This window comes from Crocodylus siamensis, chromosome 11 (assembly GCF_052110815.1).
Source record: "Crocodylus siamensis isolate JL-2025a chromosome 11, ASM5211081v1, whole genome shotgun sequence".
Taxonomy (NCBI): Eukaryota; Metazoa; Chordata; order Crocodylia; family Crocodylidae; genus Crocodylus; species Crocodylus siamensis.
Window position 1 is genome coordinate 10,114,554 of NC_143405.1, and position 23,954 is coordinate 10,138,507.

The window sequence follows — 23,954 nt, forward strand, 5'->3', positions numbered from 1 at the left end:
CATATATAATTCAAAGCAGTGTTGAGAATAAAATCTTACAACAGACATTTTAATGAGTCTTGCACAGTTTTGCAGGGAGACAGGTGAGCACTGGATAATGGAATTATCCAATCAAACTGGACACAAAAGCTCAGGAGATACCAACCTCGGTTTGTGGAAGCTGCAATAGGTTCCTTCTCTCTAATCCAGGTTTCTTCATCCTCAACGTCACGGAAAAGTTGCTGCAGACGAAGAGAGTCAGCAAGCTTCTGCTTGCGAGCTACCATGGGATCCTTCAGTGCTTCGTAGCGAGCCACCAAAGCTTCTTGTTTCTTCTTGATATTGTCAGCATCAAAGTGTCCAGCCTCCTGGAACTGGCGAGCTTGGATGGTAATGCCATCAATACGATCCTAAAATTTAATTCAGCAACAGCATTAGGTTAGGGTCTTCCAAGACATTTTAGACTTTGAATATGCCTGGTATGTATGAGGCCAGTCTGTTGTGCAACACTGAGGTTTGAGATCATCACTTGAATTGCTATAGTGCTTGAGAACATGAAAGTAAAATTGGACCAGAGATTAATTAGCTATTTTTTTCCACTGTCCAAGTTGAGAGAACTAAAGAAAGCAGAATAGTTAAGTGAAATTTTTTCATTAATACAGAGGAAGGACAGTTTTATGCTTTTTCCTAAGGCACTAGGATAAGAATTAGTGTGTGTGTGTGTCCAATTCTTGGCTTTTGCCACACTTCCTAGGCAACCTCGGGAAGTCACCAACTGTGCCTCAGTTCCCCATCTGTAAAATAAGAATAGCCTTCCTCTTTTTGTTTGCCTTGCATAAAATCTAGAAGCATTTTGGGCAGTTCTCTTTCCATATATCTTATGAGACTAATGTAGGTGTATAGGAGACCCCAATTTCTGCAAGAGGCAATGATTTTTTTTTAAATTAATGATACACTAGTGTCAGTCAAATGATATTCAGAGCACAAGTTAAGTACATCTGTTTTTCAGACATACTATTTTTTAAGTCTGGAAATACACCCTCAAAGCAATACACAAGGAAAATTCTGAATTCCAGTAACAACTTTTTCAATGTGCCAACTATGTCCAAATCTAGTTGGGAGAGGAATTCAACAAGTTTAATAAAGTTAAAAGCAAGCCACTTCTAATATATTACTGGAATTTGGACTTCCTTGCTATGAGTTTTGGTGTTTTAAAGTGTCTTCAGCTTTAAAAAAGTCTTTCATTTTTACAATTAGTGTTTGTATTAAGTTAATGAAAAAGAGCGGTGAGAGGTATAGTCCCCTTATAAGAGCGGCACATCAATTTTAAAGGAGATATTCAGTAGCTAGAGTACAACGTGTATTTATAGGCTGGTATATGGATCTTGAAAGTATCTCTTCCCAGAGTAATGCTGTGTTGGCAGCAAGTCAAGGGTATCAACTTTTACTTTTCATTCCTTTCAACTTAGTCATTTAAAAAAAAAAAAAAAAAGGATACTAAGCCTTTGTTCCCAGGGAAAGGTCTTGCTTATCAAACTTTAGTATAAACTCTCCCAGCTAATAGGTATACTACTCCTGACAACCACATATTTATAATCATTCTGGACCCCAAAAAGGTATTAGTAAACAGTGTCATTTTCAAGTACAATATCTAATAGTGTCAAATCTAACTACCAAATGAACAGATCCTTATGGGAAGGTGGAAAGGAAGGCTCCGAGCATTCCCCATACCTGGTGAGCAGTGACATCTGCCTCCAGCAAAGCATGTTTCTTCTGAAGGTTTTGAACATTGGTAAGATCTTTTCCATAATCATCAGAAGCCAAATGTCCCTCCACCTCATACAACCATAGTTCAATATCTTCCACATTGCGGTTAAATTGCTGCTGCTGGTTGGCTTCTCTCAGCTTTATTCCTACAGGTTAGAAAGAGGGGAGAAAGAAAGATGGCTTACCTTCTATTTCACTTAAACTTGGTGCTTACTTATTGTTCTGAGGCGACATCTCCAGGAAACGTATCAAAAAAAGGAACAGTCCTTCTACATCCCCTTTATCCTCATCTCACAGGCTCACTACCATCATACCTTTGAGCTCAGTAGCCTCCAGGAGCTTTTTCCACAAGCTGATGACTTCATTCATGCGAGCTGCCACTTCATCTGATGCATAGTGTTTCACGTCAATCAACTTCTGGCCAGCTTTCTCCAAAGCATCAATGCGACTTTGATTTGCAGAAAGCTCTGCCTCAAAAGCTTGATGTTTCTGAACTTTTCCTTGCAGGTTTGATGGGTCCTACAGGTAAGAAAGGGAAAGAACATGTAGTCCAAATTAGACTTCTACAAAAAAACAGTTAGAACTATTACTCGGAAAGAGTCTTAAAACTGGAATAAGAGTGAAATTACATAATCTACTATAACACCCAACCGATGGACTCTCCTTCATCACTAGTAGGTATCAAAAACACACTGGTCAGCTGAGAAATGTGTAAGTTGGGTGCTGTAATAAACGATGATGTAATGTGAAATGACTTGTAGTTACAAGTACAAAGTTAGACATCAGCCTGTTTTATCCAGAAAGTAAGAAATTGTTTGCTCAGGGTTGAAATTTTTTCCTTGGGGAAAAAGGAAGAGAAGATAATTTTTTTTCTGGCTGCCATCAATAAAGCAAACAGCATCTGGAAATAAGTGCTGTAGAACACTAAAGCATACACGTTTCTATTTTACCTTGTAAGCCTCATCTGTTGCAGTTTTCATTTTTTCATTGACCCAACTCTTTAGTTCATCAGAGTCTCGGAAAAACTGCTGCAAATGGAATGAGTCTTCTAGTTGGGTACGGCGGCACATAGCTCTGTCATGCAGCGCATTCCGTCGACTCAGCAGCTAAAAAAGAAAGGCAAAGATTGGTAGTGAATTCTCAGCCCAAGAAGAACTTCCACCAGATACTTGCTTCCTGCAATTCCAATTATCTATCCTGCCTTTACAATATCACTTATTATTTTCTTTCCTACAACATACAAGCCAAAATGGAAAAAGCATTACTTTAAACTTACAGCATCTCTGCGTGTAGCAACATCATCCATGGCATAATGGTTATTCTGAATCAGTTTAGTAGCAAATTCATCCAGCGCCTAAAACAAAAAGTGATTTTCATTAATTTGGAATACTGGGAATGTTTATGTAAGTTTATGCTGGAGACAGACCCTCAAAGACATACCTCAGTAAAACTAATGAGTTATTTTTTAATCCTCCTGTATCTGTACCATTTTCCTCAGGATATCATGTTATGTCCAGATACTGAAGAACTTACAGCACCCATAAGAAGAAACTGCATGCTTTAAACAACTGAAGCATTATTAAAAAAAAAGGCTGGCAAAGGGATACGAGTACTGGATTACTTGGTGCCCCGACCCACAGGTGAAACCACATCCAGTCTCCTTCAACAATAAGGTTCTATTTGAGGGGGGCAATTCTGTTCCATTCACTATTCAGGATTATGCTTCAAACAAAGTCATCTTTTCTGCTGTTCCCCAACACTCCTCTGTACTCAACCACTAAAGTCACTTGTGGTTGGCTCTTTATTCACTTAGTGAATATATCCAGTGTAATCATCTTACTGTGATTTTCTCCTCCTGGGCACTGAGGGATTTCTCAAAGTCCTCATGCTTCTTTAGCAGAGCCTCAACACTGTCCAAAGAATCGCCAAGGTCTTCATTTAGGAGGAATGCCTAGAGAAGGGAAACAGCCACATTAGTTACCTTGTATTACTACTCTCAATCCTCCTAATGTCAACTCAAGCATGCAGCACAGGGCCCAACATAATGTGATTTTGTGAGGAAGTATGAGGTGAGGTTTCTTCCTTCTATTTTTTGTAGCTGAGATTTACATCTCTCAGCTGAAGTGAAAAGAAACAACATCTTGTGAGTTACCGCTTGTATCAGAGAAACACCAGGCCAATTCATCATAACTGGCAGGCTTGCAGCACAGGACTGAAATACTAGAGATGTGGCAGCCCAGAGACGAAGCCATTAACAGCTTTATGATGAGTCTCATATACTCCCCCGCCATACATCCCAAGGTATGCCTAGCTTCGGCTGGTACAATTTATCATATCGAAGCAAACTGATGAATGTGAACAAAGGCATTAAGAAATTAAATCAGTCTTTTCCTCTTTCTGGAAGAGCCAAATGTATGCCAAGTGAGTTCTCTCACCAAGCACTGCCTGCTGTGCAACTGAGACTCACTTCTTGTTTGCTCATCCAGTTATCAACTTGTTCTGTGTCTCTGTAGAAGAGCTGTAGGTCCATACATTGTTCATACTGCTGTCTGCGAAGTTCCCACAGCTCTAGGAGGGCAGCTCTTTCATCTGAAAGGATTGTCAGCTAATAGGAGAGAAAGACATACATGTTCAGGACAGTCACTTCAGCCCACAAGAGTGGCTCATTTTCATCTCAATAATGGCAACTTCAAGCATGGCCTCTATAAAGCAGTGATTGTACAAAAGAGCTGGAGTTGCTGAGTCATTGAGTCAGTGCCTAGTTATGGCAGCAGTCAGTTCATACAACCCTTTTCTATAAACTTACCTTGCTCCATCTTAAGTGCATTTTTTTTTGCCCTGATACAGGTAGGAGAAAGGCTGGTTCAGAACCTCTGTCCTCAAATGTTCAGGAACCTTTTTAAAAATGTTCAGCCAAAAATTTATTCTTGTGTATGAACTAGACACTAGTTCTTATGCCAATACTGTCTTTTAACTTAATCAGCTCTTCAACTTTTACCCCCTCCCTCCCTCTGCAGTAGCTGGCTGTAGAGGGTAAATCATGTCCTGTTCCCCATTCCCTTCCAAGCCTTCATTTTGCTAAGCTTGAACAAGCTACCCCCTTTCAGTTGTCTTGCTTTTGTTTTTGCCACTTTTTCAGTCTGAAGATCTCTGAAATCCTGCAAGCCCTAACCCCTACCATGGCACTTAAGAGGCCCAATTGTCTAACTTTTTTAGTCTGTAGATTGCAAAAAACCCACCATCTGTGACAGCCAATGGTGGTGTGAAGTACTTTGTTCCTTGTACCTTTCATTACCTCTCATAGCACATCTGAAAATCTGGATACTTGGACATGCTTTTGCCACCAGATGATTCCTGTATTTTACCCAAGGAGGATAAAGTAATTTTCATTTCAAATGGAGGGTGTCAATCTAAGGGGAAGTGGTGTACATCCTAGTGAGATGAATACTTTCAAGAATAGAGTCTTAAATTAAAAGTGTTTCTCACTGAAAAGAATAAAAAAAAATATACAGAATTCTTCCAATCTTTCTTTCATTAAGAGCTGCCTAACCTACCTTTTCTTTAACTTCATCAGAGGCGTAGTGCCCAGCCACAAGCAAGGATTGACCAGACTCATCAGCAGACTTAAAACTGTCTTCATGGGCATCAATTTCACCCTATGGCAAACAATATACAAAAATGAGCTTCCAAAATGTTAATGAAAAAAGACTTTACAATATCATTAAGTCTGAAGCCATATCCTCAAACCTGGTACTGAAAACAAAGCCAAAGACAGCCACGTTCAAAGTATTAACTGACATTCAATTAACTTTAATTAGATATTATGCTATCTATGAAACTGGAATTGGCTTAATACAGATGTAATTCAAATGAAAAAGTATCTAACAAATAGAGGCTACAAGTCAGATTACAAGCTATCTTCTTGTCAGCTATTCGTAGAATCCTTATAGGTTAGAACATTAAGTGAACACTCAGAGGAAGTTCAACTGAGCTCAACTTTAATCTTCACAGAAAGAGAAAACTAAATGAATATGATGAGAACATACTTAAGTAAAAGGACAGACAAGAAAAGTAAACTTGCTACCTGAAACTATCAAGTGAAAAGCATACAACATAATGCATGTGGAGGCAAAAGCACAAAAATAAATCAGCTATAATTCTGAAAAGCTCACGGATTTCAATACTACAGTAGGACCAAACAATTCCAAAGGCTGGTGTTAAACCTATACAAATAAAGAAGCCTCCAAGGGATGACTACCAGATTTAGTTATGTGACTATTATTACCTTATGCTCCTGGTGCCTGTCAAGCAGGGCTTCAGCTCCAGCCACATCATTTGCAAGTTCATCAGCATTAATTAGAGCCTTCATTTCAGTCACCCAGCTAGTGAGATCACGGAAGTCAGCAAGAAAGCGCTGAAGTCTGTGGACAACAAGTAACAGAAGTCAGGAGTCATTAACATGTGCAGGGCATTTATCAGCCAAATTATTGTCCGCATCAGGCTGAAAAAAAAAAAAGCCATTTCTGATACAGTCAATTTCCTTTATATCAGTGCTGATCTGATATTGGACCGATATATCGGCGCATCTCAATTCAGAGCAGTTCAGTTCAACGTTTCATCTGTTTAAGGATCTTACCTCAGAAAATGGCTAAGATCTGAAGCTTGAGAGGAAGAAGCAAGGACTCCAAAATAGACAAATGTACTCATGTGTATGAAAAGCTCTTCTCTAGTAAGAGACACTTTTTTTGCCCAATGTAAAATGAGGGATGAAAGGGTTTGACTTGTGTCCTGAAGCACAAAGGCTTATAGCTCTCATTTCTCTCTCTGCCTATTGTAGATTATTTCCAAGCGCCCGAGAAGCTACCAAACAGGCATTGTTTTTAAAGTATAAATCTCTTTTTGACCCCTAAGTCACTAACAACATTCCTCTGGAAGCAAAGTTACATTTGTATGCAATCACGGTTCTCCAAAATACTAAATCATGCAAACTTTGTAAATAGCCTCTTCCTTCTTCCTCCTCTCCGAAGTCCTGCATTACATTTGCATTGGGATAGAGTCCTCCCAGTATTACAGGATTCCTACCTGTAAGAGTCATTCAGGCGAGCATGCCTCTCTGCTGCCAGTGTACGGATTTGTTCCCAGTTTGTGATCAGCTCCTCCCGTTTCACTTGTATCTGAGAAGCGTTTATTGGGTGCGATTGCTGCAGCCGGTCTGCTTCTGCGCACAGAGCCTTTACCTACATACAATCACAAACAACAATAACCACAAGCTCATTTTAGGCTGGCTACACTGTACACATTATAATTAAAGAATCTCTTTGGGGCACCTTGTCTTCCAGGGCTGCAAGGTCTCGCTCCAGACCCTCATGCTTGCGCAGCAGAGCCTGCACGCTGGCTAAGTCTCTACCAAAATCATCAGAGGCCATGAGCTGCTCTTTCTCTTTAATCCAGCTTATGGTTTCATCCACATCCCTTCAAAAAGAAGATACAAGAGATCAATCCCAATTAATCTCTTTTACAGGGAAAGTAAATGCCTTCTACCTGTTGCAAACAAACTGATGATACAGAAGCTTTCATAAGTTAAGCCTAGGAAAACCGGCTAGAATCTAATAATGCTTTATACCTCAATGATATGCCATTTTTCTATGTTTGGGGAATATATGCCTCCAGTGGGTGTAAAGCCAGATCAGGATCCATGACTTCTGTCACTAGCAGGTCACTGTCTACACTCTTCTGACCATATAAGATAAATGTCCATGACTGCCAGGATCCTTTTCCTCCATCTCAAGAATCCACAGTGCTATCAACAGTAGAGATGAGGGTAATAAGAACAATCTATCAAGAACTGAATGACTTCATGCTGACAGACTCGCTGACAATGGGCAAAACAGATATTTCTTCAGTGCTTATCCATCAAATAGAACAACGGGAAATAAAAAGGGGCATGATGGAAAAATCAGAGCATTTGCTACAAGTCATGCTAGCTGTTCTAAGTTCTGTAAGAGGGAACAAAGAATAGGGCTGCAAATGAGAACAGGATGGCAAGCATTCAAACCACCTTAAATGCAGCAAAATGAATGAGTAGCTGTTTGCATACACTGCAACAGCCAAACACAGAACTGTTTTGAACAGGTTTAGCTGAGGTCATACCGATTAAAGCGCTGAACTTCAGCTGCTCCAAAGAGTTTCCCCTGCCTTTGAAGGGCTAGTCCCTTAAGACGTTGCCAACTTGCATTTACTTCATCCTGTTTAGCCTTGATTATTTCCTCCTCGGGATGTTGTTCCTAGGAAGCAAGAGTAAAAAAAAGAAGAATCACTTCCACACTGAGGATTTCTGTCAATGGCAACTCCTGTGTGTTCCTATGAAAATCAACCTATTGTTTCCTCTTAAATCTCTTAATTTCATCCTTTCCCTGTAACATCAGCAGTCAAGTAGTCAATGCTTTCACAAGATGCTGCATAAGAACTCAAAGTTCTTTGTACACTGCAGGCACCTGGAATGTCTTGGAATGCTACAGTCCCAGTGGAGAAAAATGACATGCCAGCCTTTAATGACAGCACAGAAAGAAACTTCAGAAGGATTCATCAGCATCTCCTACAAACAACTCGTCTTTGGATGTTTCCTGGCAAACCACTGGTTAAGTTCCCTAGCACAAGACACTCTGAGTTTTGCCCCCAGATGAAAAAGTAATATGCCCACAGATCTATCCCATGTGCAGGGTGCCGATACTGTTATCTTCAAGCTCTGTCACTGTGAACAAAAATAAAGGTGTAGCAAGGTGTGAATATTTCCTGTGCCAAGACATTTACCTGGATTAGTTTACCAGCAAATTGGTTCACTTCGTTAACTCTTTCTTCATGGGCGGCCAGGTCTGTCTGAAACTCTTCAAATTTCTTTTGTAAAACCTCAACATGCTCCAGGTCCTGGCCCAGTTCCTCTGATGTCACTATTGCCTCCTAGTGTTCAAGGAAGCCAGAATATCAGTTTGAACGCAAACCAACACACAGAAACTACAGCTAGACATGTAAAAGCTAGTTTTATGAAAGTGTCATTACAAAGACAAAGAAAACAACAACCTAAAATATCATGATGTTTTGAACCCAATTTTAAAAGACATTGCTTTAAGTTGACAAAATATTCCTTTAATTTCACATCTACATCTGTTTGTTTATTCAACCCACCATATTTACAAGCAGTATTTAGGGTTAGTATACTAAAAAGATTAACAAGAGCTTTTCCCAATGTGCTTGCTTTGTTCATTTAACTATACTTTGTCTAGTCAGTTGCACTACAGTCAGTTTTTGTGGTTGTTTGCATGGTTTCTTCCCACATTGACCTAAGGTTTTTTAAAAACAAATATTTACGTAAAAACCCACGGCAAACAACTCAAAACAGGAAGATAACTTGGAGTAGGTGCAGTTACTGAAATTACATTTTTATTCATTTTTGGGCAACAACTAGATTTCAAATTGACAGTGTCAGATTCTAATAAGAAACAACTTCATGAAATGTTTTATAGTATTTAGTGGCAGTTACTCAGAATTTACAGTTCCAACCCACAGCAACTCAAACAGCGAGTCATCATTAAGTAAACCAAGCTGATCATCTTGTGGCTTTTAAGCTTTTAGCCTTGTGGTCTGTGGTTCTGCTTCCTCTAAGTTCAAGCTAGAAGTGAAAAACTGTCCTGCAGAACAAGTTGCTGCAATGGTTATCTAAAGATATTTCCCACAACAAAAAAGATACACCTGTGCTGTTCAACAGGTAGACAATACCTTCCCATCTTGGTTCAATTTTAGCTTATACACCCAAAACTTTGCTTTTATATGCTACTGTTTTCACCATAGTTCAGTTAAATCAATAGGAGAAATAACGCAGGCCTCTTAAGGAAAAAAGGAAATCTGTCAAAAACCTGATGGCCTCCTAAACTTACAATGATTTCCTCTTATCCTTTTTAATACATCATTTTCTATAGTTCTGTTGGCAAGCATCAGAAAAGAGAAGTATGCTTTGCAAGCCTGCTACATACCACACAAATAGCTTCAATAATTCTTATAATCCTATTTAAATACCTTCTGATGCTTAACCGTACCAAGACGATGGAGATCGTGATAAAACATCTCCATACAAACTAACTGAAGTTCCTTTGCGAAACTGGGCTACTGTAGAGGCTTTATGGTGCTAATGGAACTTCTCTTGGGTATACTATATATACCTTGTCAATGATCCAATCCAAAACATCTTCACATTCTCTTAAGTACTGCACCAGCTTCTGTGCTTGTAGAAGTTTGACTCCTTTCTCCCGCATTTTCTCGAGCAGCAGCTCCCATAGTCGATGAAGTTCCTGCAGTCGAGTCTGAAATAGCGGAGTAAGATGCAAGCATTAATAATACTATGTTGTAGGCGATGAAAGTTTGCAATGCAGTCATTTTCTGCACTCTTAAAATCATGGAAAATTTCCAGCTGAATCTCACTCCCTTCACGTTTCTGTTAGGTAGCGAATGAACTTTACAGCAGTTTTAACTTCCGTCTGCAAATAATGTTTAGTAGGTCAACATAACATTTAATGCAAGAAAACTGCACAAATAGGGACCTGGTAAGCCTTTGTCAGTGAACGGGACCACCACATAGCCACGTATTTCAAGAGAGCTTTCAGAGGCTGGAAACATGAGATAAATTGCTGGCGCCACCCTTAAATGCTGCTAATTTTTTTAAATGAAAATGAACTCCCTCTCAATTGGGGTTTCTTAGCACTTAAGGTTAAGTTTTATGCCTTTTTATTTACATTTAAGGACAGAAGTTTTGCTTTGAGTTCACTTGCATCAATTCACATTCACTAATAACCATTTTTGGCACTAGTGAGTTAAAATGGGAAGTTAATCTTTACTATAGTAGGCCAATATAGAAGGTGTTGGAAGATCCTGGCAACTATAAAATAGTGGGCCTCTGCCTACATTCTGTTTCCAAAACACCGGGAGTGTCTGTAAAACAAAAGAAAAAACCCACGCACACACAACTTGCAAAACAGGAAGATATCTATTCCACCCATCTTCCTATGCTTTGCTCATCAAAAATTGAAACTTGAAAGTCAGGCTAGAGGAGCTTTGGCATATCTAACACGAGCATTCTGTAAAGGCATTTATATGTTCTATTCTGAAAGTTTAAAGAGCAGAAAGATGTCACGCAACTCAAGTCTCTAACACAGTCCAATAGCAAGGTGCAAACCATCCATGAAGGGAAAAAAAAAAGAGGCATTCCAGCAGAAAATGAAAGCAACACCGCACAGACAAAAATTCACCTACTCGTATGTGGGACCCAACTTGAGTAGCAGTTACTATTGGGCGCTGTGCAGTCCTGTATGGCGTGAAAGACTAAACCATTAACAGACAGTTACCATTCCAAACAGAATACAAATTAGGTTGTACACTGATCAGGATGGCCTAAGATTTTCAATATATTTTTTTGTTTTTAAGTGGACCACATAACTGAACATAATATATATTTTTACCTCTGTTTAAGAAAAATTGCAAGACAAAAATGTCCTCATGCAAGAAGGTTTCTAAGGCTACAATTACTTTACAGCATTTTTCCATAAGTCAAACAACCCAGAGTGTTTATTTCTGCTTCTGAAAGACTCCACTTTTTCTTTGACTTACTAAATCTACTGATATTTTTATTTATTACTTAACTGTAACAAGAGGGTCCCTTGTCACTGTATTTCTCTTTTTTTAAAGAGGTTTACCTTCTGAAGTTTAAGATTCAACAAGGGAAGAGCTTTAAAATATTTGAAAGGTTTATTTAGAGGGTAGGCAGCCAGAAACAATAGTAGAGTACTTATTGGTTTGTCCAATTAGTGCTCAAGGAATACCTGGAAAAGGTGGACATGTACCCTGCAAAAGCATCAAAAAGACTGGGTGAATAAAAAGAGAGTAAAAACAGATAAAGCATAGTCAGGAAGTAAATTAGAAGAGAGAAGAATATGTGAGTGTCAGAACAAACAGAAAATGTAGCTAAAGGCTGTTAAATGTAGCTAAAGGCAGTTAAAAAGCTGGACAAGTTAGCATTTTAATAATTCCATGATGCATCAAAACAAATCATAAGCATCAAAAGAAGTTTAAAAAAAAACCCAAAAACGTTTGGTTTTGGGATGCATAGCTTCGGGGATCTGGAGAGATGAAGAATTTCCAGAAAACAAAATGAGTGGAGTCCACTGGAGGGAATGCTTGGTTAGTGATGATGGGGAAGTAGCCATCCTAAAAGGTGGCTCACCACAGATTTGAAAAAGGGAAAGCGTAGCACCAGGAGTTCTTAACACAAGGAGTGGTGGGACATTGAGATTCTACAAGAATAAAACCTCGGGCAAACAGAATTAAACCCATATTTGATGGTCACTGATGCACATGATCTAGATTGCAGTTTGGTGATAGAAATCAATCTCCAAAGTCTAACAGTAAAATTGCACATCTCTCTAATAGATTACTATAGAAAGCTAAGTGACCTGGGCACAGTCTATTTAAAAAGTAGAAAAAAGTTAAGTATGCACCATCCACTCCTACATGGTGCTCTCAAGCCTACTTTGTGGTGATATGTAGCCTTAAGAACTGCTAATACAATCCAATGACCTAGCTCACATGTGCCTGCACCAGAGCACAAAAACAGACTTACTGGGATTTTTCCTTTCAAGCTCCCCACTGAGCCCAGCGTGACAGGTGTTCAGAGAGGAACAAGCCCTAGAAGTACAGGCCTTCTTCCTGATTTCACTGACTAAACAGCATTCATAATTTCTTTTAAAAGAAACTTTAAAAATTAGTCATGCCTGTAGATTGCATAGATATTTATGGAAGGGTTTACAATGGACAAAGGTTTCTAAACACTCACTCTGATAGTTTCAGATGCAAAATGCCCTTCATTAATCATCTGATTTCCAGTTTCGTCCAGTTTAATGATTGCCCCTGAATTGGCCTGAACCTCAGCTTCAAAGGCCTGGTGCTTCTGCAGTTTTCCCTGTAAGAAAAACATCAAACAATATGACAACTCCAAAATACAGCACATGTCCTCTATCACCCAGAACTTTGAGAATATTTTACACATTTGTAGTACTGATCCACCCAAACTGTAAAACAGTGCAAATGAAATCCTAGCTGTACCATATGTTCCAGGGGTGGATTCAAACATCTCAATTTTAGTTATTCTTTGTTTGTGTGCTTCAGACTTTTCAAATGTTTGGGAGCCCATTCAGCTAGTCCCACACACACAGCACCACAGTCTACAAAATTAGTCTTTGGGGAAACCGTAAAAATTTACCCACATCTATTTATATTATTCAAGTGTCTATTGGATGCCAGAAACACCTGTTTGTATTGACGCTACAGTGCCCTGAGTTCCCACAAGTTTTCAGCAATGAATCCATTATTACAATCATTTTATTCATACTGATTCAGAAACCAACTTATGACGAAGAAGTTTTTAGGACCTTGAGAGTTCCAACACCTTCTATCATTACAGTTTCAGCTACATTCTTGCATGTTCTACTCATCCCCTCAAGTGAACCTGGTATGTCTAGAAGCTAGAGGCACAGAAGCATAAAAGGTAGGAGACACAGAACAAGGACTTGCCTGTAGATTGGTTGGGTCTTTGTAATTCTCATCAGATGCAATTTGGAGTTTCTCCTGGATCCATTTTTCCAGCTCATCTGCATCACGCTGGAAAAACTGGAATCGATAGGAATCTTCTAGTTTTTGGCGCCTCAGAGAAGACAATTCCTTGAACCTGTGGTACCGGTCCAAGACTTGCTGGCGCCTTTCTTGGATGTCCTCTGCCGTTTCCAGCACTTTTACCCCACATGGATCCATTTTCTGAAAGTCAAGAAGTTTTGATTAATACATTGTTTATAACATTAAACAAAGGCAAAGCAAAGAGATCTAAGTAAGGAAAGTCTGTTTTGTTTGTCACACATGGTGTACTTAAAATCCTAGTGATTCTTGTATAAAGAATCCCTTCTAGCAGGAAAGCTTTGACAAGCAAATGCCTACAAAGGCACCACTTGTTTTTTAAAGTTTAGGACATGAGTCAATCTCTCCACTGACATAAAAATATCACCCATCTTGAAGAGTACCATGCGAAATGTTAAACAAGTACTAAGCATATGAAAAAAGGGACACTTGCTCCTTTCTTTCTTTGGTATAAATTTGTGAAAGTTAGAAGCTTTATGTAAAATCATACAAAACAACAGAACCTAAACAAACATATTCCTGCTCTTTACAACAGTCTAAGGACCCTATATATACACATCCTGCCCATTTCCTTACGTTATTAAGCTTGTAAAGACTCTGTGCCTACATAACTTTTTCAAAAGCTAATAGGAAGAGAGGAGAATTGTAAATTCAAGGACACTGGCATCTTGCACAGATCTTTTCCAGCTGTGCATTTTGACTAAGCTCTTTTGCTACGATTCATGTTCAGGTAGCAAAAGGACTAAATAGTGCATGGCTGCATCTACCTTCCATTAAAAGTTTAACTCTTTTCATCTTTATCAACATTTAAATTAAAAGAAGTAATTTGTTCTTTCAATGCCACAAGGACTGATTAAATATTACAGATATTTATAAGTGGAATACAAACTAAAATTGTTTATTATTCTCTATGGCTTTAAGATGCCACACAATCACCTGTTTAATCAGTCAGAACACATACAAAGACACTTTTGCAACTAATACTCTGTGCTTGGGGGGGGGGGGAATAGGTATTTAATTCATACTTCAATGTGCATGTAAACGCCTCCATAATTTCCTGAGTCAGTACTGTGAATCCTACGTGTACCAAGATGGAAACGTAGACTGCTTACACACGTGAACAAAAACTAACAAACAAGCTGCGCTTTACTTCTGGGCATGCGCTGTACTCAGTGTGGGGGCACGCCGAGCTGAAGAGACAGTGCATGTTTGACCTGGCTCACCCAATATCTATACCAGAGGTGGGCAATTACTTCAGCTGCAGGGCAACTTAATGAGTTTTGGTCAGCTGTCTATGGTCACAAAGGTAGCCCTACCCCTTGATAAGTGTCCCATCCCTTGCCCATTTCAAACATCTTCTACAACTTAATTTTTTTTTAAACATATTTTTGTCCTGATTTATGTGCATTTGCTTAGTATATCTAGAAGCAATTGCATAATAGCTCAAAATACAGTCTTACTGTTGTATATTGCGTATGGTGGGGTTTGGGTATGGTTCGTGGATGTGGAGGGGTGTGGGGTATGGGGGGGGCTAGAAGTCTCTGGAGCTGCATGTGGTGGCAGGAAGCGGGGCCAGCCCCACCCAGCCCTGTAACACTCAGATCCCACCCAAGGCCCTGGCTACATGTTGGCCACGTGTGGGGCCCCACAGCAGGCAGCTCCCAAGCTCCCACCCCAGTCCCCAGCCACCTGTGGTAGCAGCATACGGGGCCAGCCCAGCTCTGCCCCATAGTGCACAGTTTCCCACATTCCTGCCCCCACTTTCCCTGGCAGGAGTCCCTGACTCCAGCCCAGTGGGGCCATACCTGGATTCCCAGGCTCACAGGCAGAGAGGCTGGGCACAGCCACAGGATGACCAGCAAAAGTTCTGCCAGGCAGGTAGGGGCTTCTTGTCTCTAGTGCCCCCTGGTTCAGGGCTGGGGCGGGTCAGCCAGGATGGAAGTGCCTGGCAGGCTGTATTTTGCTCACCCCTGCTCTGTATAGATCAGGTGCTTCCACGGGGCTTTCTGGCACTTATCTAATAGCTGACTGAAGCAGCTTTATACAAAGGCACCAACAACCCCTGCTGAAGCACCTGGTCTATACAGACACTGGGGAGCCGGGTCAAGCTAACGTACTGCCTTTTCTGGTAAAACAGTTTTTTTTTTTCCCCTTCCCCTCACGTCTGTCAGTGCCCATGGCCCACAGAATGTACCAACTGTAAAAGAAGAAAATGAACAGAAAAATCACATATGAAGAAAGACTGAGGCTCTCTCAGGGAATGTGTCAAATGAAGAATTGAGCCACCATGTCAACAGTCAGAAACACTTTCTGTACAACTAAATGGAAAATTCAACAGGTGGGTGGAATCTGTTCTAGCCATGCTTCCTCTTCAGATTCCAGACAATTGGAAAGGGACCATCTGATAGAAGGGAACACATGGCAGCGAGTTCACATTCCAGCTCTTCCCATAGTCACTCCCTCCTCCAGGAAGCCATTTCATCGGCAACTGTTATTGTGGTGAACTCTGAGCCCCACCTGCATTGCGGCAATTTAAGGAGGGAAAGGAAAGTCTGTTATACTTCCCTTTCCTAAGCAATATAATTGAAAAATACCTGATGGGATGCCAAAGGAGCACATGAAAATGTCTGCATGTTCTGTATGATATACATCTAGGTCAAACCTCAGTCTAACAAATTTGAGTACATAAATCATCACCCCCTCTCCCCAGTATTAAACTGGCTCAAAACAAACCCCCGCCCCCCCCGGTTGCTCTTCCTACTGCTATATTCAATATTGACCCATTCCCTCTGGAAACAGGGATAACATGGAGAATATGAACCACACTGCTAAAAATGCATTTCTTTGGAGCTTTCCACAAGCCATCAGGACATACATTTTTTTAAAATAGTATTCAGCAGCACTGGAGCTAGGTTTTATTCTGAAATTGATACAAACTTGCTTCTTCTTTCTCTGCTGCCTATTCTATTTGTAAGGCTAGAAAAAAGTGAAGTCCCTTTCTTCTTCAGATTCCAGTATCATGCTTTTCTTTGGTTGTAAATCTATACACAGAAATTAAAAGTGCTTTCCAGAGTTTATATGCACAACTTATTGTAAATTAAGAGTCAGTCCCTTATTTAAAATGGAAAAATCTATTTTGTAATTCAATTTATTAACTGCTTTGCCTCTTGCTATGCAAAGCAGCTTGCCTTTTTACTGGAATATGCAAAAAGAAAGGCTTTCTTTGTGACTACAGTAAGTAAAGCCAGTCAATTGTAAAAGAAGTGCTTTGGTCTAGCAATAATGGACTGTTCTTTCCTGCAGCAAATCAGCTGACGTCAGCACGCCTGTGTTCTGCCAAAATGTGATCAGCAGTCACTGGGGAGCTCCAAACATGAAAGTCATCGATGCTGCAGCGTGATGCAGTGTGCATTCAATGTTTTCATCTGAGAGCTGCAGTAACCCTGTCTGGAACTGGAGAGCGATGCATCAACCTGTTCCTAAGTATTCAGAGGTATAAATGCAGTGCTAAAGTACATCTCCATTCCTCAAATGGGTTCAACAATACAAAAAAAGAAAAAGAAAAAAAGAGAGCTACAAAGCAGGGGGACAGGGTTCTGTTCTATTTTTTCAATATATCTATATCACAAATATTGCTGCAGTTCAGATGTATGCAAGTTGCTATGCTAGTTGCTAGCTCAACACCAGATAACTGACTTCATTCCTGGGCTGTGTACTTGCAGATATCACATTCCACTCATTACTGCTGGCTGCCTGAGACTGGTATGGCGCAGAGACCAGCCCCTCCCACTGCAATCTGCACTGGGCTGATAAGGTCAGACAGGCAGAAAGTTCCAGGCTGTTCAGGAAAGCTGAATTAAATAGGTTATTTCTTCCTAAAAACCTCAGTCTTCCAGGGAGCTAAAACAATCATCAGAAAAATAGCTCTGAACTGATAAATCCTATTTAAATGCTTTATAAGCTCTCAAAAAATTTTCATTATTCTTCCATACTGCAGCACAACTTTCAAAGACCATACATCTGTTTAACACTATCTGGGAAAAGTTCACAAGTTTACATTTTTCAAGTTATAATCAGTTTCCATTTTAAAATGTAATAGTTATTGGTCAATGAGCAAACTGAATTTTACAACAAAACATGTCGGTTACTCCTAGAACACTGCATATAAATTGTATACCAAGGATTAGTCTTCAACAGACACATTCTTAAAAAAGAGGAATGGCTAAGCACTTGAATAGGAACATTCAACTGTGGATATTTATAGATACTGCAATGCAACAGTCATGATGTCACCAACATCATTCAACCATTCAAAACAACTGTATCTAGGTGGGTTAAACAGGAATTATAGCAGTGCTACCAGAACAGATACAATTAAGTGGCTGTCAGCATTTGCACTATTGAAAATCGGCGTTCAGGGGTTTAAAGACACTGGAGGATAGCCTGGGGATTCAAGCCAATTTAGACATGCTCACAAAGTGGACTGATGAAAACCCAATGACCTTCAATATAGAGAAATGTTAGGTGCTGTGTTAAAATGTGTTAAAAGTGCTGAAGGCTCTGCACACAAAACCTTAGCAGAAAGCATTTTTATTCCACAAACCTTGACAAAGAGCAACCCAGTATTATGGTGCTCAGGACCTCAAAAAAATCCCCAAAGAAACATTTTTTAAAATAAGCCCTTGTATGTTTATCGTATATACTGAACACGTAGCAAGCAATGGGCTGTTACATGTTAATGGGCTCTTATCTTGAGGAACAAATGCCTGGCAATGTCAGATGATTTTTTTATGCATGGATAATTAGCTTAAACCTCTGATCTATGTTAACTCTACAATACAGGTTATTTCCCTTTTTGGTGAAGGAAGAGGAAGAGTGAGGATTCTTATTAAGTGTCTAGAAAGTCATATCCTGCACACATAAAATGACCCTTTCAAGAAAAGGGTGCAGAATCCTGCTTTCACTGTGGCCATTTAGAGCTTCCTCACAATTTTAGGGGAGGACCAAGCTACCCTGTACACACTTCACACATACAGAGGGTTTCAACTGTTAAACCCAATATATAAGCTCATTTTGGCACAAATGTAAATACGAGGTAAATCTCAGAACTTCTGAGGATATGTAGAAGCATTGCTACTTTGTAGGGCTCTGAAAGCAGTTTTTGCACAGTATTATGTTACAAAGGCTGTAAAGAAGCCATTGCAGCATACCGTATCAACTTTGCACTAAGGATTTAAAAAAGAAAAAACAAAACAAACCTTAAACACTGCTATACAAGGGGAAAGTAACTCCCACTTCATATACTTTACTGTGGTTTTAAAAGAATACAAATTAAATCTGCAAAATACACAACTGGTACTGTGGATGGAATTTTTGCTGCAATGCCATACATACTATGTCCAAATATCCCAGGTCGCTGTAAGAAAGGTCACGCAATTCTCCAAGAAGACTGTAAATCCCACAAAAAAAAAAAAAAATTAAAAAATGGGAAGCTTAAGAAAACTGTTGCAATAGAACCAAGGAATTTGGGTTTTGTATTTGTTTAAAGTCAGACTACTTGATATCAAATCATATTTTTGTACAGACCAACTGCAGAGTTCCTATTTTAAAAGAATCTGGCAGTGCATTTGTTACAAGTATAAGACGACAGAAATTCCATTTGTGGGATTCTAGGTGGGAATGAAGCATAAAATACCGCAATTTGCTTTGAACTGATGGTGCATACACTAACTTAACAGTATATTTAAAGTATGCAAGACTGTCAGAGTGATTTCCTTTATTTTGTTTTAAAATAATACCATTCCAATTAGCCCATGTAAATTGAGGATGATGTATTGTAACAGCTCATCTACTAATTTGGCTCACTGAGTACAACACTTTGTACTCTTGGTACAGCCATTTAGTGTAGCTATGCAGAGGCAGGCAGGGACTGCACTCTGCACTGAAGCTCCCAAGAAAGCAAATTACCTTGACTGCATTGCAGGAACACTGGAGTTGAGAACTAACATGATCTTTCCGCAGTTAACCTCTGAACCTCTAATTCCTACCTTAATATCATCTTGTAATGTTTACCTTCTCTCTGCATTTCAGATATAAAAAATGTATTTCATTCTGTATTAGAAGCAATTTAAAGTCAACTCCATTACCTGCCTCAAAATTCTATGCATTAATACTATACGTTACTAAAAAACAAACAAACAAACAAACCCCCAAAACACACCACACACAATATTAGCTATTCAGCCACAATGCAGATATTATCTGTTCAAAGAATGGGGCAGGAACAAAAGTCAACTTTTTTTGATTTACAATATTTTCAATATGTGGTATGTTACAGTAGATTTTCAGATGCTGTAATCAAAGAGATTATCTTGGTCAATAGCTTTTTAAGGCGAATTATCTTTTAGAAAATTAAAATCCACATCACCAGAAGCAGATCATACAAAACCTTCATGAGGAATTCACGACGTGTACGCATCATGCTTAGCAGCAAAAGGAAGGAGGCAGTAATATTAGGTTAAAAGCATTCCAGAAATCAGCACTCCACAGGGCAAAGGAAGTACCTGCTCTATTTTTATGCTCTGTACACACACAAACTCTCAAGTGGCTTTTTCTACAAGGATGTCATCACTGCAATGAAGCAGGCAAATCAAGAAATGGCAACTCTACTACATGCATATTGTAAAATACCTGGACTATGACTTTGCGAAATGATGACAACATGATGGTGGAATGTAGAGAGTCTGAAACCAAGATAACATTCCACTAACCATAAATGTTTAGAATGCAAGTCAAAGCAATACAATTTTTGACAAAGTACATGTTTTATCATAGAATCACACCTCTCCTCCCCCCCATATAACAATTTGGAACAACTGTGATGCAGGCTTCTGCATGCAATTGACTTTTTTCCATGCAGAAAGGTCAAAACCAGTAATACAATGAAATGAACGCTATTGACAGCTGACTTAAGATGGATACACATTTTCAACTAAAAACCCCCTAAAATAAAATTAAAGGACAAAATAACAAGTAAAGAAAACAACTAGTCATGGCAATCTGTTAAATAAAGATTCATATGCTAGCATGGCTTAAATTAAAGATGTAAAAACATGTAACGCACAAGTATTAAATGTCGTCTTAAATACTGACTTAAATACTGTGTAAAATACACACACATAAAATCTATAAACACGAAAAATTGGGGGGGCTAATTTAATAGCCAGCATATTTGGGCGATACGCTGTTATTACCTGTTCAGTTCCCTGCATGCCCTAGCCTGCATTTCCCCTTGGGTACACTGCAATCTGCGTTGTAGTACACGGACAACTGCAGTTTTATGTGCCTTTGTGCTTGCTGGAGCTAGTGCTTATGCATCATGGCATTTCCACAGCATCATGTGTATCAACTGCAGCAGTAAAAAGGCAGTTTGCCACTTTATTTGATCCAGTCAGCCACGGAAGCACAGTGCTGACCTGCACTTTGCAGTCTCCTTCAGGAGCATCTGCAGTCTGCTCCACCCCATTATTCTGGTGCCTGCTCCTGGGCAAATGAAAAAACAAATACCCATTTTCTTTTATGGGTGGGGGAGGCATAACACTTAAAAATTACCTGCCCCAAGCTGATGGGCAGTCAAATATTTTGTCATCCCCAAAATTAGTCTGTTTTATTAGTCTATTACAGGTATAAAATTCTATACAGCCTTATTTTCATGAAGTGATGCGGGCTGGTTATAAAACACAAGATCTCGCCAATATGAATCATCATACCCAGAAGTGCCAACCTGTCTGAAAAGCGTGAGACTCCTTTTTACCTTCCTTGTACAAAGGGAAAGATGGCAAACAAGGTTTAAGACTCCTCTTTCAGCCTGTTTTTTATTGCTGCTTTGATTTTGTTTTTGAGCACCACACCAAGGAGCTCAAAGCAACGCACCATCTACATTTTTTAAAAATCATTAGTCTTAAGTCTACCCTTCCAGATGTATGACTTCTGCTACTGCAGGGAAGACATAAATTAAGCAAGCATCATCTACCTAATCTGTGTTCAACCTTTTTCTATATGCCAGCACTGCTGTTGCTAAATTTATGAGACACTTTCACGATGCTGCAGAAACCTTCCTATTTTTTAATCCTTTTGTTCCTTCTTTTCTGCACGCATCTTACATATGCTTCACTCAATGCAATTTTCATAGCAAGACCCATTTGTTAACTGCAGCTAAATGACAAAGCTACCCATCAATTTTTCTGTTAAAGAAATGTTTTCTGAAGCTGTATGAAGCCTTGATCAAGGCCTCTCACAAAGGGGAACCATTAAAATCTTCTGGCACAACCAGAAGAAATCAAAGCCATAAGGAACAGTCTTGATGTAAGAGGTTTTTTCCAGAAAGATATAGCATCATTCCCCAGGGTTCCCCACCCCCACTTTTGCATCCATCCTCCACCTCAGCACAACTGTCTTCCAATGTAAATCTACCTGGCAAATTGCTCTGCATCAGGTCTATTTTGAATGAACTGGAAAACATTATTCTATGGAAAAAAATAATCAGATTAGAAAACATTAAAAAAAAATCCGATTAGCAGCAAGCAGCAAAACACACAGGGACACCTGGACTATCAAAGAAAGGGTTTACTCTTTGAACCCTGGCAGGAGTGGCTGCAGGAGGACAGGCCAAGGCTCATGTCCTCCCCACTCCCTGTGCGGGGCAGCCGCGGGCAGACGGACACGCACCGCATGGGGGGGCGACGCTCTGGGACTGCAGGATAAAGAAGAAAAAAAAAACCCCAAACAAACCAGAAGAGCCAGGGACAGTCCCCAGGAGCTCGCAGCCTCCCTACAACGCGGGACTGGAAGACGAAAGCTGTTTTTCCCGCATCCTCTCCCCGCGGGGGGAAGGACCGAGTTGTGCGGGCGCGGTTACAGCTGGGGCCGGGGGCCTGCACCCCCGCCGCGCAGGCTTTGCTGACCTTGGCCGGGCCAGGCCTGGCCTGGCTTGGGCTGGGCTCGGGCGCCGAGCGGGATCCTGCCGCAGGGGCGGGCCCGCCGCGACCCCCCTCCCCGCTCGAGGGCGGCGGGTGCAGGGCCGCTGCACCTGCCTCTAACGGCTGCAGCAGGAGGGAGAAGGGAGCTCAGCTCCGACCCGCCTCGGCCTGGCGCGTACCCCCGCCCCAGCTCACCGGGTCTGTGCCGGGTCCCCCGCCGCTCAGCTCCCCGCGACCCTCACACACTGACTGCCCGCGCCTCCAGCCGCGGCCCTTTTTATAGGGCGCCGGGGGTGACGTCAGCGCCGCAGAGCGCGCCCTGGGTACAGCCTGAGCCGAGCTGCCTCGGAGCGGACCGGCGCTCGCGGGCCCCGCCCACGCGAGACGGTGCAGAGCCGAGGCGCTGCCGAGGGAAGCCGGAGAAAGACGAGCGGTTCCGGAAAGAGACGAGTGGCGTGGGTGGGGCGGCCTGGGCGCAGGCCGGTTTCATTTACTGCGCCGGAAAGCTGCTGTGAAAACTCAAATTTTGTTGGGGCTGTCTGTTTTTGCGAAAGCTGTTTTAATTACTATTTTTCCATTCATTTGTCCTAGTCGTTTTGAACCGTGCAGCAGCAGAGATATAAAGAACCGTGACCCAGAAACAGTTGCAGGTGTAGGAAGAGGAAGGATGAAACAAGGACAAATTGATGCAAAATGAATGATGCAAGGTCAAAATGCCAGAAAAGACACACTCGAGTGGAGCCCAGAATTTCAATAGAGCCGGGGGCTTCCACCAGCAGAGAGACTTCCATTTCGTTTTCTTTTAGGAGCGTTGCTATGACAAACTAAAACCAAAGCAAGAAAGCCAAATGGGAAAGCCAATCCTGCTCAGGAGAAGTACCCTAAAAATACACCATATATGTATATATTTTAGGGAGCAGACTCTTATGTTTAAGGACTTTCTTGTTAAAAACATTAACAACTGCATAGGAGAACATTAAATTGTAGGACAAAAATCTGCCACCTATATCAGAACCTGTCTGGCTGCAATGCAACCGTGAGTCAGTAATTGTATTTGGATCAGGGCCTGGTTCCCACATGAATATTTAAAATAGAGATAATTTAAATACACTCATGCTTATAAAAATTCACTGTTTGGACTTCTTATACCTCAAGACATCCTGATACTGCAAGATGGTCGATGCTCAAAAAACTGTTAAACAGTGAAAGCAGATACAAGAAAAATAGAGAACTGATTTACATCAGGCAGTAGAGCCCAACATTTCTGAGCTACCTCTAAAAAGGCTACATACATAAACGCTTATCATAACCAAAATAAAGATTTTTTTAAACTAAAAGCTTGTATTGAGTACATATGAAAAACATTCAAAAGAGGCAAGGAGTTTTGAAACTGAGGCAGAGAAAAGCTCACTATCTTTGGTTATTTATCAAAAGCCAGCACATATATTACCAAAATAATTTCTACTTGTAACTTGGAGGGAAGCCATCCCATCTTTAGTA

At 40.5% G+C, this 23,954-nt stretch overlaps 1 protein-coding gene across 5 annotated transcripts in view; it reads right to left on the reverse strand.

The window, feature by feature from the left end:
- Positions 1-22,806, reverse strand: part of SPTAN1 (spectrin alpha, non-erythrocytic 1) — a 60,609-nt gene extending 37,803 nt beyond the window's left edge. The window contains exons 1-18 of one of the 5 annotated variants that reach the window (XM_090021283.1): positions 21,949-21,979; positions 20,167-20,219; positions 13,360-13,599; positions 12,623-12,748; positions 9,960-10,100; positions 8,557-8,703; positions 7,897-8,030; positions 7,074-7,218; positions 6,829-6,983; positions 6,032-6,167; positions 5,301-5,402; positions 4,214-4,351; positions 3,587-3,697; positions 3,023-3,100; positions 2,697-2,852; positions 2,061-2,265; positions 1,711-1,892; positions 146-389 (exon numbers count right to left, since the gene is read on the reverse strand). In XM_090021283.1, coding sequence (XP_089877409.1) covers positions 146-389; positions 1,711-1,892; positions 2,061-2,265; positions 2,697-2,852; positions 3,023-3,100; positions 3,587-3,697; positions 4,214-4,351; positions 5,301-5,402; positions 6,032-6,167; positions 6,829-6,983; positions 7,074-7,218; positions 7,897-8,030; positions 8,557-8,703; positions 9,960-10,100; positions 12,623-12,748; positions 13,360-13,599; positions 20,167-20,219; positions 21,949-21,967 — 2,512 coding nt within the window. In that variant the 5' untranslated portion in view covers positions 21,968-21,979. Of the gene's footprint in view, positions 1-145; positions 390-1,710; positions 1,893-2,060; positions 2,266-2,696; positions 2,853-3,022; positions 3,101-3,586; positions 3,698-4,213; positions 4,352-5,300; positions 5,403-6,031; positions 6,168-6,828; positions 6,984-7,073; positions 7,219-7,896; positions 8,031-8,556; positions 8,704-9,959; positions 10,101-12,622; positions 12,749-13,359; positions 13,600-20,166; positions 20,220-21,948; positions 21,980-22,649 lie in introns of those variants that run through there. The other 4 variants (XM_090021284.1, XM_090021285.1, XM_090021287.1 and 1 more) reach the window with 4 other exon arrangements.
- Between the last annotated feature and the right edge of the window lie 1,148 nt (positions 22,807-23,954).